Below are 18,283 nucleotides of genomic sequence, written 5' to 3' on the forward strand. Positions count from 1 at the left end.
AAAGCACGCATTTGTGTAAATCAGTTGCGTTGAGAAAAAATGTTATGGCAAACTACTTCGTCAAAATGTGAGTTGCCTGCAAAATAAACAACCACAAGATGGCGCCATCAACAGGCTTTATTGGACAGGAGGAGCGACAGGAAAACTTGAACACAAGTGGACTCGCACATGCATAAACAGCCAAGAGGCTCTAACAGACACTCCAACAAATAATTAAGAGGGTAGAAATGTGGCTTCGCGAAGACTTGTTGAAAGCCATATGGCACGCTTTCACAGCCTTGGACGTGGACCAACGTGGCAAAGTGTCCAAGTCGCAGTTAAAGGTGAGTGCCATTGCTTGAGTTGGCTTTAGTTTGTGGAACATGTTAATAAAGTATTGATCAGGGCTTATTGAAACGTCTAAAAACGGATACATATACAATGCAGTGGATATAAAAAGTTGACACACCCTTGTTCAAATGTCTTTTTTTCGTGATGTAAAAAAAATTAGACAAAATAGTTTCCAAACTTTTTTTCCCACCATTACACCTGTACCCATTCGGAAAAAAAACAAAGAAATTATTTTAGAGAGGGGAAATAAAGTTTTAGATTTTAAATATTGTGGTTGCACAAGTGTACACACCTAATGACGGGATGCGGCTGTGTTCAGAATTAACTAAATGCATTCAACCTCATTTTAAATGGGCATAAAAACACAACAGCCAGCTTTTAAAGTATCTCAAATGTTCTAGTAGGCTTTTCCAAACATTTGTGTGCAGCGTTTGGAACTGTTGATAATTCACTCCATCTTGACCAAGGCCACAATGAAGGAAAAACTCCATATGATGATGCTTTTTTTTTTTTTTTTGCCAAGAAGAAAGGTAAAACATATAGCTTATTCCAAAGCATTGCAGACGTTGGACGAGGATAGTTGGTATCTTCAAATAATCATTGTAGGATTTCCTGAGAAATATTTACTGATGTTCAACTGTCAACTATGACTGCAAATGTTAAGCTGCACCATTATCATACTTTATATAGCAACTGTTTGTTGATCCCTTGGTACCAACGTTTCTTTCTGAAAATGGACTTCTTCTTTGGTCAGTCATGCTTGTCAAAGTCCTCCCCTTTTTGCATTTGCATAAACTCACACATTTGCAGTTTGGGCACTTTTGTGTTCACATTCAGGATGAATATGTTATTTGTGCTTGTTTAGGTGCTGTCTCATAGCCTGTGCACTGTCATGAAGATCCCTCATGACCCCTTGACACTTGAGGAGCATTTTAAAGATGATGATAAAGGCCCTCTTTCCAACCAGGGCTATATGCCCTACCTCAATAGGTTCATTCTTGACAAGGTGGGGGGACAGTTCTGACTAAACTCACTATCTTAACAAGTAACACTTTTTTTTTTAATACATCTTGATATGAACCTACTGAAATGTACTCTCAGCTTCAGGGAAGTTTTTATTTATCTATTTATTTATTTAAGCAAAATTTGTAGGAGGTGCTTCTAATACTGGTTTGTTAGTCTCCTCTTTAATTCTAATAAAAAGGAGCAAGCAAATCAGTAAGTTATAGCTGGAAGTATGGCCCTCTACAGATTTCTTATCCACACTTTTTTTTTTTTTTTAGGTGAAATATGTTGTAGTTTCTCGGTTACTACTTAGAAGTTGTTTACTTGCTTCTCTCCGCTGGGTTCTGACTTGAATTCAAATGAGGTCTCTAACTACTTTGGCTAGTTGCACAAACAAACACTGGACACGTCATTAGGTACACTTGCATAAGCTTTGCAAGAGTTGTAGCTGTCTTTACAGAGATACAAATACTCAATTTTGATTGGTACTGTATTATTAATATATCAAAATGTTTATTTGTTGAATGTCACGTGAGTGTTAGTAGCTGAATGCTGCTTTTTCAAGTGCAGGTCCAAGAGGATTTCGATGTGCTGGAGTTCAACAAGATGTGCTGGACACTGTGTCATAAGAAAAACATCAGCACCAATAATCTACTCATCTCAAACTACGATGCTTTTAAAATCTGGTGCATTTTCAACTTCCTGTCTGAAGACAAGTACCCGCTTGTCATTGTGACTGAGGAGGTGAGAAGCTCTTGCTTCTACTTGTTTCCTTTGTCTTATTGTATTTGTATTTGTACAACTCTGAGAGTTGTTTGTGTGTGTTTAGTTGGAATACTTTCTGCAAAAGCTGATTGAGGCTGTGGCGAGCGGGTGGACCGAGGGCAATCTTTGGGATTCTGAGCTCCAGCTGAGCAGGAGAGGCTGCCTGACTGTTTGGGAGATGATCCAACTGGTGGGAACAGGTGCCTTCAGCAAAGGCGTGGACCAGCAAAGTCTCTCTATGGGCATCAGCGAGGTCTTTCAGGAGCTCATACTGGACATGCTGAAGCAGGTCAGTACCAGGTGGTTCATGATGACCTGTCAGTGCAGAGAATCATATCTTCTATCTGATGCAGTGGTTCTCAAATTTATTACACCGATTGCCACTTGTACAAATACGTTCACATTTATGACCAACATGAAAATATGCAAATCAGAAGGTCGAAATATTAATAAAAAATGAAGACGTTTTATTCCTAAAAACCCATTGCAACATTTTGCAGTTTTACCGTTAAAATTGTGCTTTACTGTTGAAAAATTAAAAATCTGTAATCAAATAATGACATTGAATTATAGTGTATTGAACGTAGAAATGAAATAAACATTGTACCTAAATCTTTAAAAAGAAACAGCACTTAAAGTCGAACAAATGCATTTTTAACTTAAATTTAACTGAACTCTACTGAGGCAGAATGTGTTCCTCGTATTTACTCATCATAGGAAATTCATTGTTTTCTCCCCCTCCTTCTCCCTTTTTCTCATGTAACAAGTTTTCACACGGAAAATAATGCAATATAAATAACAAATTCATTAATAAGAACATAACATAGAAGCTGGATGGATAATAATAAAAATGAAAGTGAATCATGACATTTTAATCTAGTTTAATTTTGAATAACACTGCCTATGTCTTTAAAGGGCTACATGATGAAAAAAGGCCATAAGAGGAAGAACTGGACAGAGCGCTGGTTTGTGCTGCGACCCACCTCAATGTCGTACTACGTTTGTGAGGATCTTGCTGATTTGAAAGGTCACATCACTCTGGACCAAAACTGTTGCGTGGAGGTAAATCATTTAGCGCATCATACGTTTTATATTGTGCAGTGGAAGAAGAAGCACTGACCACCTAAATACGAACATAGCCTGGAAATTCCTTTTCCTTGAAACTATGTTAATTTATTCCTAGTAGTCTTTTCTCAGCATCTGTGGTGAGCATGATGTTTTTGATTTAAATTGGAAAAAATGTTTTTGTCAGATATATGTGTAGATAATTCTGCACTGCTCTAGATAATAGAAATATCATTCTCCTCTAAAGTCTCTCCCAGACAAAGAAACAAAGAAGTGTCTGTTCATCATCAAGTGCCCCAATAAAAGCTTTGAGATCAGCGTTTCCGATAAAAAGAAGAAGCTGGAATGGATTCAAGGTACTAGATGTTCACTCCACGCTGCTCTTTCTCTGCATTTTTGACTCTACCTCAGTCTTCCTTTGTCACCTGGCAGCCATTCAAAACTGCATCCAGCTGCTGAGGTTGGGGCTGCCGTCGCCTCATCGCGAGGCCAGGCTGAAACGCCGCCAGCTCCGGCAGAGGCAGCAGGAGAAGGAGGACGAGCTGGCCGAGAGAATGAGGCAGCTCCAGGTGGCCAATGACAGCAACCAGATGCAGCTGGACGCCATGAGGAAGGTGCTGCTTTGATGACACACTGACAAACAAATTCCAAATGTAATAAATTCCATTCCTAACTGGAGCGTGAATGTCACTCCCAAGTGTGCTGCACTGAAAACGTGATGCATATTTCTCTTAATAGTCAATCAAGTTATCAGTGTAGTGAACCAAACGGAAATGAAATCAAATTTCTTGTCCGTTAAGTCTGCTACACAGTCAACTTAGCACACACATGCTAAAGAGGGAAGTGAAACCTCAAATGCAAATAGCATCTTGTACCACAGCCACCTGCATCTAGGAGTTTATCGGTCACACATCACTTCACACTTTGTTAAAATACGTCAATATCTAATTTACCCATCAATGTGGTGTGTGTTTTTGTTGCATGTCATTTCCCACAAAGCACCCACTCAACATGTGCCACCATTTGTCCTATTGCAACTCTGCTGACTAGAAAATGGAGGCGGTCACCGCTGAAGCAGCAACAGAAGAAGAGAGGAGGAAGAAGACTCAGTTGGATCTGCAGGATCGCTTCAAACTGGACCTGGAAAGAGAGAAAATGGTGAACAAACAGACCCGGTTTATTTCTGACGTGTGGCTCTATTCTTCCAGGAAGGACAAGCGTAAAGATGATGTTGACTCATCTGCGTGTGTGTGTCACATTCATGAGCTCTCAAATGTCACAGACTACACACAAACATTTAAAGGGATCCTGTTTCTGTTTTGGAGTCCCTGACAAATTGAAGTCAATTAATTATTTGACAGTTGATTTGTTGTTAATTAATTATTGTGCCTCCATTCCATATGATTACATTTTTTTCATCGGAAATAATGCAAGGTCAATGAATTACTTCCTGGTGCCGTTTGATATCATTAAACCTTGACTGTCATTCATCGTTTCAGTAACATCATAACCATTACACAAGTTTAAAGAGACGGGTAATACAATTAAATACAACTTGGCAGCCACAAAGTATAGAAGGGAATGTCGTGTTTGCAGAGCGATACTGCCTCCTTGTGGTAATTTGTATGTACTACGTTGGTAGAAATGACAAAGTCTTGCACAACTGCGCTTAAACTAATTGCTTTTTGGAGCCAAATGAAAACCTCCTAAATGCATAACGGGAACGATACAGAATTAGTATTATTGTGTGCGTGTGTGTAGGTGCGTCAGCAGATGGAGGAGCAGGTGGCCCAAAAGTCCAGTGAACTGGAGCAGTACCTGCAGCGTGTCCGTGTGATGGAGGACATGTACCGTCAACTGGAGGAAGCCTTGGAGGATGAGAGGCAGGCCAAGCAAGATGAAGAGGCCATGCGCAAACTTCAGGCCAGGTCTCTCTCTCTCTCTCGTTTGCTCTCGCTCTCTCACACACGCGCACGCACACCTGTCATACTAAAGAGAACCAAGTGCATTGCTGTGACAGGCTGCTGGAGGAGGAGGCTGCCAGAAGGGCGGAGCTGGAGCGCCTGCACCTGCAGCAGAAGCAAGCGCTGTACCAAACGCAGGCCGAGAAGCAGGAGCTGGAGGCCGAGCAGCTTGCCAAGGAGCAGGAGCTGCAGGCCGCCATGCTGCAGCTTGAGCGAGTGGAGACGGAGCGACAAGGCGTGCTGGAGAAATATGAGGTCAGCACACGTGCGGACACGAGTGGCATTGTGTTATTAGTGCTTGAGCTGAACAAAAGCACCATGTTTTTTTTATACTATATGATATGCACCGATCATTTCGCCGATCATACGCCGAGCATTGTGAAATCAAACTGTACACCTGTCTTCTCACCACACAGGAGGTGTCGAGAAATGTGCAGCGAGCCACTAACAAGACCAAGAAGTGGAAAGATCAAGTGGCCAAACATGAAGGTCTTGTGCGTCTCATCCAGCCAGGTACAAACTGTCTTTTATTGCCACCAGACTCATTACACTTGCACAAAGTAATAGAGACGTGAGAAAAGTACAATCCACTTTGTAGTTTGATCCGACCTATCAAATATTTACAGTGAGAGAAAGAGAATTTGTTGCATTAAGGTAAGTGATGAACACTTTCTCGCTATCTTATTGAAAGACTTCACTGTGTGGTTTGTAGGCCACAAGGGTCCCCAGTGGGTGACCAACTGGGGGCCTGCTTCGGTGACCGACGTGGAGCTTGAGCTGAAGAAGAAGTTCTGGCAGGAGAGCAAAAACCACAAAGGCTCAAGTCCATGAAGGAACAATGAAAACATCCTTAATCACATGGTTGTTTTTGTTTTCAACACACATTCCATTTGTTGATTAAAGACAGTGGTACCTTAACTCTGTCAACCGCAAGAGTGCTCCACTGTCTAGTACTACTAAAACAGACTAATTCTACTCACTTGTCACGTCCCAACCTGTGATAATCTGTTGAAGAAATAATAAAAGGAGAGCGAAAAAAACCTGCACGTTTCTATTTCCACGGATCTCCTGAATGTAGCTTTGTCCACCAGGTGGCAACACAAGACCTCTTACTCAATCTGTCATGAGCCGTGTCAAAGGTGAAGCACGTCGAAACATTTTGACGCGGTATTTTTATTGTACATGATTGTGTTTTTACATTTACACAAAATGTAAGTCAGATATTAGTAATGATTAATGAAACACAATGTACTTGATTATTACCAGGTGTCAATTTGTTTTAATTATATTTTGTAATGATAAATCATGCAGCAGGTTAAAAGAGCTGTATCTGTACTGTTTTAAGCTTTATATGGCTATTTATAGGCATCTATATGATTGCATATCTCCACTGACACAATGGCGATCAAATTTTTTATGAAATATGAGTAATTGCGGTGGCTTTTTTTTATGGAAGGAAGACACCTGGTTCACTAGAACCACGCCTTCTCTCACACACGTTCATCGGTAGTCTCGAGGTGCATTGAAGACTACACACAAAATAGGGCATTTCACAAGCTCATCTAACGCACCAAACAGCAATGACTAGTACTCGAGCAGATACTGAGAATTTATTTGATGCACAAAAATCAGAACAGCCCAATGTCAATTCAATTTGCAGGGACAGCTGCTGTGACAAATTGGGCGTGTGTTTAGGCGGTACAGAGGTGGCTACTCATGAAGGGTTAAGGATGCATTCGTTCTTCAATGCAAAGTATTTTATATCTCAGCAAAAAAAAAAAAAAGAAAAAAAGTGGGGGCTTTTTCTCTCTGCATGTCCAACTTTCACAATCACACAAGCATTCCAGCGCGGAGAACATCTCCAGTTGTCTCGCCTCATGTTTCCCCCCCAAAATCACCCGCAACGAATTCATTTGGATTCATCTTCAACATCTCATCCAATCTGATTGGGAACATTCTTCTGCAAAAAAAAAAAATTGACAGATGCATCTTTGCCGGGTGACCTCACGGACTAAAAGTTTCACCCACAGAGTCCACAGCAACGCATCAACAAGACACACGAGCATGAACCCTCTCAGGCCTTGTTCTATTTTACGACCCATTTGTGGCAATGTACAGACGCCAGAAATGTATTTTATGATTTTTGCTGCTTTTACTGCATTTTAGAGAAAGCTTTGTTTTATGCAGGTGCATACGATATTATCAAAAGTTGTGAATGAAGTAAGCCAAGTAAGTTACAAATAGGTCAGTCATATTGAAGAAAAGAAGATCCGACCATTTTCTGAATCGCTTATGATCCTCACGAGGATCGTGGCCTACCCCAACTGACTTGGGGTACTTGGGGGACACTGGTTGCCAACCATAAACAAACAACCATTTTGCTCTCACAATCACACCTACGGGCAGTTTGGAGTGCTCCATCGGCCTACCATGCATGCATTTCTGGGATGTGGGAGGAAACTGGGCGACCCAGAGGAAACCCACACAGGAACATGAAGACATGCAAACTCCACACAAAAAGGCCAACGCCACAATCGAACCCGCACGCTCTGTACTGTGAGGCAGATTTGCTAACCAAGATATACCACATAAACAAATACAAAGCAGTTTTTAACTCAGGTTTTGTCAATATCCATCCCTTTTTTATTTTCCAAACACATAAGTTCCACTGCACAGTGCAAGGAGTTAAACAAATGTGTGCGAGACATAATGATAGCTGAGATCATCCCAGAATACTGGATAGGTTCCTGTGCCCAATTTATAAGCCACATGGGGGGCTGTGTTTGCCGTACGAGAAGTATTCTTGGCCACGTTGTACTTACATAACATCATTGATGCGTGCTTGTCCAAGTGGATTACAGCAAATATTTGCATCCTCCTCATGGGCTCACATTGCAGGAATGCAACTGTGAGGAAAAGGTCTGTGGCCATGGCATGTTTCCACACTTCCTGCTGGAAGGCCTTCAATTAAATATGGTGAGATGGCTTTCTCCCATATCAGGGGTCAGTCAGTAGGGGCGTGCAGAGGGTGGGGCCAATGGGGCATCAGTCAAACCTCGGTTTTCAGTTCATATGACTTCAACCAGTAGGTGTCGGTAATGCACATTGAAGCTGGTGCCACCTCGCCGTAAAACGAAACGAAGAAGAAAATGACGTAACTTCCCGTTCATGAACAAGTCGTGAATTCCATTTCCCGTTCACCAACTGAACGGGTCTGTGAGTGAAAGAGTCAGTGATTTGCATTTCCTGTTCATCGCAAGAATGGATCAGTGGGGGAATGAATCCTGACTTTCCCGTTCGAGAACGAGTTAATGCAAGTCCAGTCCTCAAGGGCCGCATTAGTCCATGTTTTCCAAGTTTCCCTCGTTAAACACACCTGATTCAATGATCAGGCTCCTGCAGAACATGAGGACGATCAAAAGTCCCAATGATTGTGAGCAGCAGGGGGGGGGCCCATTTCAACCCCTTACACTGAGTGCCAAGCAGGGAAGAAATGGGTATCATTGTTATAGTCACTGGTATGACTCGGCAGGGGTTTGAACCCACAACCTCCCAATCTCAGGGCGGACACTCTCCTCTTAGGCCACTGAGCTGGTAAACACTTGTATCGTAGTATAACACTTATAGTCGTTTTTAAATAACGTGTATACCTATATACGCCTAAATATTGTTATTTCTGCAATTTCACATTAGATTGCTGGTTTGAAATTTGCTTTTAATATTATTTTTAATAAACATTCATGTTCAAACTTGTCTGGCATCTTATGCCATGGCCACAGACCTTTTCCTCACAGTTGCATTCCTGCAATGTGAGCCCATGAGGAGGATGCAAATATTTGCTGTAATCCACTTGGACAAGCACCGGTAAGAATACAATGTGCATTTCAAGTATAGTTGATTTATTTCCCAAAGAAAAAAACAATTAGTGTCTGCACAAGTACACAGTAAAAAGATACAGTAACAACACTTCTGATATCTTTGAATAGCTTCATTTTCTTTTGATGCAATAGTAAAAGACATTAAAAGCCTTAAAACGACAAAAGCTCATCTTTGACAAAGAGGAACAGGCCACATCGGTATTTGCACCAGTAACTTTTAAAAAACAAAAAACATTATTAGTCACGTCAGGAAAGTTAGAAAGTGTTTGCTTTACAAGAGAGAAAGGCTTCACAAATATTTACACAAATAAGTACACAGAATTGGTTCCTAAAAAAATAATTTACAAGCCACGCAAACGACGTCATTCGGCCTGATGGACACTTAACAAAAACATTTAAATACAAAAAGAACATCAGGTAACTTTTGAACTGGCTGTGCAAATTGTTGTTTGTCTTTCATCTTTAATTGAACATGTAACCTGGCTGCAGGTCAGCTTACATGTAGTGTGAATGGAAAAGCTAACAAAATGGCTTCGCCTCACTTCGGGAGTGCATACGGTTCCTAAGTGCAACTAATTGCCTTGCATGTTGTGCATTAAACACGAAGCAGCAGTTACTTCTCCTGGTAGGGAAAAAGAACTTCTTCTCTTACAAAAAGGCGCCCACAATTTTGTTGGCCAGCGAATCATGTTGCTTGGAGGTGGTACAGGGGAGAGTTGTGCTGGCGGCTGTGGTCCCTAAAAAGAAAAATGTCTGAAAGAGGGGATGATGAGCCGTCTCTGATGTTGCCCGCTGGCCCACCCGGCACGGCGTGGCACGGATAACCTCGCTTGACCCCTTGACGGTGCGGCTCATGCGTCAGAGATGCAGTTCTGGATCTTGTCCATCCACAGCTGAGCGCTGGCTGCGTCTGGTGCACAGAAATTGTACACTCTCTTGCTGGTCTTCAACTAAGGAAAAAACAGACAGCATAATTGAAAACATTTATTGATGTAATATATATTATATATATGTGAAACACGCAAAGCACCACCGGCATGACTCACGTCAAAGAAAGCCTTTTCACTGATGTGTTTGGGAGCGCCTGTGGTCGGGGCAGCGAAGAGCACCGACTCCACCTCTGCCAGCTCGATGTGACCTCGACAGTTGTTGTCCTCGCCAGTGTCGTAGTACCTCATCTGCCAAGACATAATAACTGCGTCACAAACGTCGGCCTCTCCAGTGCACCCTAGGGGAGGGTTTCTTCACCTGGTGCTTGGTGATGTCCAGCACGAACCAGCGAGGCTTCCAACCTTTCAGCAGGGCTCCACGTTTGTACAGGACACCCTCATACGACCTGCGCGTATGGAAAGCTGTTTGAGCATTTACCGGTACCTGATAGCCTTGATATGCAGCTAAAGCTTCATATACGAGTATGATCTTTGTCCTCACAGACAGCTTTCCATATGTGGTGGATGCTATTAGCATGATGTAGCGCACACGAACATAGTGTGACCCCACACAGCACTCCGTACATTGCGTTCCAGCTGTGATGGGAGGGGGCCAGCTGCGAGTTCCTTGAAGAGTTTCACACATGTTCTTTGGAGATTTACATGCGGGTTTGAACGTTCTAACAAAGCTATTCAAACAGTCACACATGTTGAAAGTAAATCAATTAGAATGATCAGGTATCAACACTGAGGGTGTGAAGTTCTCATGTACGATTTCTACAATTTAAGGGCAATGCATCATGCGGACACTACCGTACTTCGTTGTAAGCCATCTGTGAAACAACCCACCTGTTCTCCTCACTCTTGGGGGTGAACTGGTTGTAAAGCGTGGCAGCGCGGCGGTTGATGCCGTTGGACGTGGCCGTGCCGTGGTCCTCCGCAAGGCTGCTGTCAGGCAGGTGCAGCATGGAGCGGCGCTGGAGAGCTTGCAGGCTGGATGTGGGAATGAGGCCAGAAATGGACAGCGACTGCTTGCAGAGCTGCAAAATGAGACAAAGACGGCAACATGTGACGTGGATGTACCATATTTTTAGGCCTTTGAGGGGATTGGAATCAGGGATTGGTGAGATCGTTTTTTACTTCTAACACAAATTAGGATGTGCTATAAAATCTGGCTGCATAGACAGTCTGCCTTACACTTGCTTCTTGTTTAAGGTCTTCCTGGATACTAATGAGGACTCGGTCCAGAGTGGTTTGCCATCTCTCGGGGGTCTGGTTAAGCTCTCCCTCCAGCTTCTCAATGTCCTGCAGTATATGAAAACGACGGGTTATTAAAAACTGTCCAACGAGAAACCAGTGCGAGGTTTGCGAGTCTTACAGCGAGCAGCTTGGTGATGGCGTCGGGCTGAGCACGGCTCACGCTACTGTAGCAAGGCCACACGATTCTCCTCTTGCTGCTGGAGATGGTGTGGGGTTCCTCGGAGCTGTCGGACCTCGCCGCCATCAGTCTCCAGTCGTAACACGGCCCCGTCGAAAGCGTCTCGTCAGTGAAGTAGTCCCATTTAGTTAGGGTGGGGATGGCCACTGAAGGTTTGAGGATGCTCTACGAGATCAAAAAGGCATTACATATGTACATTTTCTTATTCTCTTGAAGAGAAGCATGAAAGTAAGAATTTCATTGCATTCTAACATCTGTTTTTTCTCCCCAATTGAACAAGCGGTTAGAAATGGACATTTGGGAACCATCGAATGTTTGTGTTATGGTACAAAGGCAGAGAACACAGACCCAAAGCAGAATGAAAAAGCACCGTGACAAATTGCAGCCCTAGAGAGAGAAACTCACTTCGCTCTCTGATGCATTGTAGAGATAGTTGAAGAAGATTGGACTGCGCCGATGCATCCTGTTGATGCACTCCCAGATGCAGATGCCTTTCCTCGCTTGCTTGTCACCCTTATCGTCAAATAACAAGCCTGTCAGGCAATAAGACCAGACATTTTGGAGAAATAAGAATGACTGATACCACAGATTGCTTTCTTTGCGTTGAAACAAAGGAATTCTTTTATCTGGCTGGGGAGTGTGAATGAGAAACGGGTGGGATGATAAAGCCAATAACAATGTGTCCATTTAACACACATATTAATCAAAATACATTAAAAGAAAATCAATCTCTGCTTGTTTAAACGGCAAAAGAACACCAACCCTGTTCCAAGCGCTCGTAGTCAGAGTCCAACAGGAAGTTCTTGAAGCGGTTGGAGATGTGGTGATAGGCCAGGAACTTGAGATAGTACTGATTAAACTCAAACTCCGCAGGATGCTGCATTAAAATCTGATACACACAAATAGACACAAGCAGTTCATACGGTGTTGGGAATAACGTTACTAACCCAACATCTCTCATTTTTTTCTTACAGTTGTGACTGAAGCAGGAAGTTAACCGGGAACCAACTTGCAGATCACCAGTGAGATCCGAAAGAGGGCACGGGCTAGTTACACGTAATGCATTTCTTTTATAAAGTCATTTGCAGAGTACTTGCTAGACCGGATGCAGGAAGCTAGTATGACAGCTGGATCATGTCATAGTGGCTTGGTGCCACTGCCGAGCCTGAATGACCAATTTTGTACTGGAAAGAACTGGTGATGGTCTTTTGAGGGCAAACTATGTCATGACTGCACGATCCAAAGCTAGCCAGCCGGCGTCCGGCGCCGTTCTTCCCACCCAGTAGTGTGAAGTGGCCATTGAACGTTTGAGGCCACCTGGGTCTACTGGCGAAAACAACAGCTGTTTTGGACATGAGGCACTTCTATTTTCATCTCTTATCTGAAATCGCGTTGTTTAGAATGCTCCAGAGACCCCCCGCGGGCCCCCTCCCTCCCTGCCTCCCCCGCAATCAAAACTACACTTTCAGAAGACAAATGCAGAAAGTATGTGTTGATATAAGTGGGGGTGCACATTCATATTGTCTGAAGGAAGCATTTTAGTGTGATCCTCATGTGTTTGCACTTGATTCTTAAAGTCGCCTCCAAAAACCTCACACGCACATACGAGCCTTCCTCTCAATCCCCCAAACGGTACTCTTTCACGTGTAGCTGCAAATGCAAAGAGATGCCGCAACACGCGAGCACTGACGATGATTGGGTTCACGGCGCAGCAGCATCTGGGCCACAGCCTCGCACAGCTGACATCACACATTCATTCTTGGCGATTGAGAATGCAAAGCTAAAGCAAATGGATGGGTTTGCGCTAGTTGCCTTCTTCACCTGGGGAATGCAATGAGTTCATCAAGAAAGATTTAAAGAGTGGTATAAAGAGCTCACCTGGTGCACACAGTCCAGGAACTGCAGAAAGATGGGCGTGAAGCCACTGCCCTGACTGCTGGGACTCAGATTGCTTCGTTGGCTAAACTTGTGGCCAAAGGAGAGCCACTCTTTGTCCAGCAGCACCTGGAAGCCCTCCAGAGTGCGGTAGAAAGGGTCGCTCAGCAGCTGCACTAAAGACACCACCTGCACATGTGACACAAAAAAGTTGAATGCCAGTTAAAAGGTGGATTTGCCTGAACATTGCACAGTGACTTTATAAATGTGGCAGGATAATCAAACTCTGCGCTCGTGTTATACGTGGATAGAAATGTTTCTGTCATTTTAAACCTTTGTTTCATTGGATAGACATGTACATGATTTTGGTATGCTCCACATGTGTAATAAATGTTTAAATGATACTTACACGGTTTAATGCTCACAAGATATTTCATACAATCGTTTTGATCAGGTTCTTCTATTTCCATAAGACAATTTTACTGTCTTTAAGACCCCTTAAAAATGCTCGTCCCTGGTTTGCAATGGAAGCAGAAACAGCTCCATCTATCCTTGCAAATATGCCATTTAAGCATTTTGTCACTGAAGGGAAGAGGCGGCCTGCTCAAAGAGCAGCCACAAAGCAGCGCTCGGCATATTTGTCATGGCACACATGCACCCCCTGGCCTTTGAAGCTGATCCTGATGTCAAACCATCTGATCATCTGTTATCAATAACACTTATATAACAGGCTAGTCAAATTCAGGCTCCTACCACTTGCCCACGCATACAATATGTTTGGCTGGCCTTCCTGCCCGTGTCACCTCTAACGCTTCTAATGAGCCCTGACATAGATGGAATGAGAGGGGTGATTGGGGTTCATGGCTTGCCTGCGGGCTGCACTGTAACATCCAACCCTGAGCGATGGAGTAAGCCGCTGGCGCCCTGGCACAGATACGAGACACTTAAATTACAGGCAGACCACAGAGAGAAAAATGAGGACGAACGGCAGAGAAGAAAGTTGCGCTCCGTGTCTGCTGGGTGTCGCTGGCCCGCCGAGAGCAGCCAGAGCATATGGATGCCATTTGGCTGCGCCGGCCTGACCGGGACCTTTGCGAGATGAAGCCGGTGGCCCGTAAATAGAGAATGAATGCCCCAGGACCAACATCAACCTGGCATAGAGCGCCCTCAAAGCGTGCTTTAAAAAGGAGCCTGCGGGCTTAGACACCCCATAAACACTTTGATGGCCACGCGCTTGCAGTACAAACATGGAAAACATGAGCAATGAGCATGATGAAACATGGACCCCCAAAGGACCCTGACAAGTGTTTACATGCCTGGAACCGCAATCAAAAACCATTCGGATTGAATTCAGCACAAATCGGTGACATCAGGCTTTAAGAACCTCAAGCCTTCTCATAATTCATCTTTGCACGATCAGTTCAACGGTGACACAATCAACTGGAAAGATGAGCAAAGAAAACACATTTATGATTCATACACCCACGGTTCCAGAGTGGCGTCGAACCCTCTGTACTTGGAATATTTTGACTCGTTTTGTACCGTATTTGGGAATGGGATACTCAAGAGAAAGCTAACCATGGCATGAAAAACAAAAGCAACATCATGGAGCTCTATCGCTTTTGACACGGCCCGTAAGGTTTCACGTTGCGCTTAACCAATCTATTAGAGTGCTCGTCATGAAAAGCAAGAAGAGGTCACGAAGCGTCATATTAAGTGCTTTAAGAGATTCTTTGAAATTCAGAGAGCGTGTGTTAGAATGGAAATGATGGATTAGACCCGTTTATATCATTAACTGTATTCTGAATTGCCAGAGTAATTTTTGCATTTAGAGTGAAATAAATAAATTCAAGAGTCCTATTGCCTTGATTGAAATTTTGCAGAGTATCATAACCTGGTTGACGCAGAACCTACACCATGCAGATTTGAACCAGAGCGGTGGGCCTCTCCGAAAAGTGTCAGAATAACTCCGCAGGTACGTTTTGCAGTGCTAAGAAAGCGATGCTCAAAAAACCCAAAACAGAATTAATGAAAACATTAGCAGTTATGTGCTGATAAAAGTGGGACACGTCTGCCTCCGCCCAAGTGAAATCAATAAAAACAGCTGACTTGTAAATGTACATTCCATTCTTATTCTGTGCGTAATTTTAATGTGAAGAGACTCCGCTTCCAGGCAAATACGGTAATCTGCATCTACACATTCATCATGGGAGTTACTGTATGACAGTTAGGAATGAAGCATACTTGAATTCCATCAAGGCTAAACCGTTGTTGAAGGCTAAGTCATTTTGGCACAGTGGCTTTAGCACACTAGGCCGTGTGCTTAACACGTCTACAGCCACAGCCAAAGGTCCTGTGTTTCAACTCTCTCGACCCTTTCGGGGAAACTTTGCATGATTTCCTCATGCATGTGATTTACTGCATAAAAAAAAATACAATTGGGCTAATTTTCCCGTAGGTGTGAATATAATTTTTACATTTGTATGGCTGCTTGAATGATTTTTGGAAAAGACAAAATGTGTGTTTTGGTATCTCAAAGTGCCAACTTTCCAATTTCAGGAAAGTTTAAGAGAAACTCTCACTTTTCTTTCAGTGGAATTCTTATGCATCTTTGGCTTATTTTCTGCTTTTTTTTTCTTCAAGAGAAAAAAAGAGGGACTACTTGTGCAATATTCTCACTTGTGTGGTGATGTCCCAGCCGTCCTCCAGACTGAGAAGCACAGATGAGCCGCTGTCCAGAAGCTCTACTAGAATGAGAGCCAGCTGCAGGATCTTGTGAAGCTGTGACAAATGAACATATGAACAATTAATCTCAGTAGTAAATCCCTTATAAACGTTGCTTTGTTACTTGTCTCTTTTTTGACCGTGAAGAATATTTATCCGGGAAAGGGACAAAGTCTACAGAGGGCCGATGACCGACATGACATCACACAAAAAGCATCCTGGAAAAGAGGGTGTCACCTGCAGGATCCATTCTGAGTCCTCCAAGACTTTGAGGAAAGAGTCTTCAGAGTCGGAGGAGTTGGCACTGGGAGCGCACGCCCTCAACAGCTTCTTAAAGGAGCTTTTCACTTGCCGCATGTCCGCAAAGTCCACCGGCACCAGTTCACAGTTCAGAGAAGTGTCAACTCTGAGGCCCTGCACAAGGTTGTAACACACAGCAAAGGTTTATCATGTCATTTATTTCTTATGTGGGTTGCATTTTTGGGGGTTATTATTATCATCATCATCATCATCATCATATTTTTGTAGCAAATACATTTTTGGACCATCTTCTTCCTCCTGTGACACACCTCATCTTTCACTACTGCACAGTAGTATAGAATTACTGTTCTAGGGCAACGTGTCTATTTTTTTTTTATTTTGTGTCAAAATAAATTGTGTTACACAACAAACTACAGGTTTCTTACCCTCAAATGTGACTTTTCACCGAACACATAAAACGCGGCTTGCTGTTTGAGCAGCTGTGCTTGTAGACTGTTACTCCCTGCAGGGGGCGCTAAATCCTTCCCTGCTAGTCTGGCGCCCACATCCACTGCGGATGGGTGCTGGCTGAGCCTACTGCTGGAGCGCAGACTGGCCCACATGCCTGCAGACAGAGAAACACACACATAAATCACAACACACGCGCACGCACACAGGTTCATTCAAACACATGGGACCGTTCCATTGCCTCTGATGTACACATGCTGTCAAACAAACTAAGACTGAGTGATGAACAACACATGCAGATGGAGTTTACATGCACAGCAGCACAAGGGATGATGTAAACACCTTCATTTTTTACATCTACCAGAAAATCAGTTTGTATCTTGAGCACCAGGCAGTGAGATATTAGATGCAGGAGGTGATGGATTGTTTTCTAGCGTGTCAACAAATTGACAAGCAGTTTCTCTGGGGAAAAACTAGCATGCAAGATCATCCAAACATCACAAACTACTGACGGGAAGGGCATTTCACAGTAATCCCTTCTAACTATTTCAAGTTGAGTTTCTGTTTGCTACCATAACCATCAAACCAAACCATCAAGCTGAGCAGAGAAGGTTGCATCTGGTTATTTCAGATGAGCATTTTGATGAAAGGGGCATAACTCAAAATCTTTGCTCCAGTTCATTTCAAAGTTATTTCGTGGACTTGAGGTCAGGGTTCTACTGTTGTCCCACAGTAAACTCTCTAGAAATATGGAATTGTCCAAAATGTCTGGGTGTGATTAAGAAGGAACAAAAATAAACTAAGATCCACCCTACCAAAATAAGCAAATACATTTTTGTAATGCCAACCTTTGACTCCAGCTAAATGAAACATCTTCAACTGAAATAGACATTCTCCCAGACAGTTTGAAGTCACGAATGATGGAGAAATCCTACAACCAATTGGCGTTTATTGTCTTGTTGCTTCGCTGGGACTAGAATGACTTATTCCTTTTGAATTACATTTACAATTTATCTGGGCTGTCTTTGTTGAACTACGTGCGCGGTCAGAGGTGCCTCATTTCATTTGATTCATGACAGTCTGCCAGGATAAACTGCTTCCTTCCCTCTGCAGTCGGCTTCCAACTGACCACAGTGGGCCTTGCTGAGCCAACATATTAGCCGTGGAATAGGCCAGATCAGAGCGGCCACTTGGGTTTGTGAAAAACCGCAGCTCCCAAAGGTGCACTTATTTCACTCCAGTGATGATTAGTCATTAGTGGCTCAGAGGGAGTTTGGAGCATAGCGATACGCCTGGTGTCTGGTTAGTTTGTGGGAGGAAAGAGGAGGTGTTTGAATGAAACGCAGCCCTGAAAGAGGAACGAGAGAGGGGGGGGGGGGGGGGGGGGGGTGCAATTGCACTCTACCTTGGTTGTGGATTCTCTCCTTATTGGTAGGTTTTGGGTTTGCGTGAGTGAATAGTTTATCTCTGTACTCAAGCACTGCGCGGTGGTTGTGGGGAGGAGGTCAAGATGAACATGAAAAATAATGTCAATGTCATAAAAACATTGCAGCTTGACATATCGCGTACGGGCGGGCATGCGTGGTCAGAATGAAGAGTCAG

General features: G+C 43.4%; 1 protein-coding gene, 1 long non-coding RNA gene and 1 pseudogene across 3 annotated transcripts in view; 1 reads left to right on the forward strand and 2 right to left on the reverse strand.

The window, feature by feature from the left end:
- Positions 1-153: 153 nt before the first annotated feature.
- Positions 154-6,171, forward strand: LOC125967688 (switch-associated protein 70-like; annotated as a pseudogene).
- Positions 1,829-3,713, reverse strand: LOC125967692 (uncharacterized). The gene is made up of 2 exons (XR_007480868.2): positions 3,572-3,713; positions 1,829-2,415 (listed from the first exon to the last, which is right to left on the reverse strand). It is a non-coding gene; the product is annotated as an uncharacterized lncRNA (long non-coding RNA).
- Positions 6,172-9,011: 2,840 nt separating the features above from the next.
- sbf2 (SET binding factor 2) overlaps positions 9,012-18,283 on the reverse strand; it is a 60,221-nt gene continuing 50,949 nt past the window's right edge. Inside the window, exons 30-42 of one of the 2 annotated variants that reach the window (XM_049718962.2) lie at positions 18,087-18,161; positions 16,660-16,838; positions 16,211-16,387; positions 15,929-16,030; positions 13,253-13,438; positions 12,137-12,263; positions 11,780-11,907; positions 11,315-11,539; positions 11,134-11,241; positions 10,786-10,976; positions 10,256-10,343; positions 10,054-10,185; positions 9,012-9,957 (exon numbers count right to left, since the gene is read on the reverse strand). In XM_049718962.2, the coding sequence (XP_049574919.1) occupies positions 9,859-9,957; positions 10,054-10,185; positions 10,256-10,343; positions 10,786-10,976; positions 11,134-11,241; positions 11,315-11,539; positions 11,780-11,907; positions 12,137-12,263; positions 13,253-13,438; positions 15,929-16,030; positions 16,211-16,387; positions 16,660-16,838; positions 18,087-18,161 (1,817 nt within the window). In that variant the 3' untranslated portion in view covers positions 9,012-9,858. The remainder of the gene's footprint in view (positions 9,958-10,053; positions 10,186-10,255; positions 10,344-10,785; positions 10,977-11,133; positions 11,242-11,314; positions 11,540-11,779; positions 11,908-12,136; positions 12,264-13,252; positions 13,439-15,928; positions 16,031-16,210; positions 16,388-16,659; positions 16,839-18,086; positions 18,162-18,283) is intronic. The other variant, XM_049718963.2, reaches the window with a different exon arrangement.

This window comes from Syngnathus scovelli, chromosome 4, assembly GCF_024217435.2.
Source record: "Syngnathus scovelli strain Florida chromosome 4, RoL_Ssco_1.2, whole genome shotgun sequence".
In the NCBI taxonomy this organism is placed as follows: Eukaryota; Metazoa; Chordata; class Actinopteri; order Syngnathiformes; family Syngnathidae; genus Syngnathus; species Syngnathus scovelli.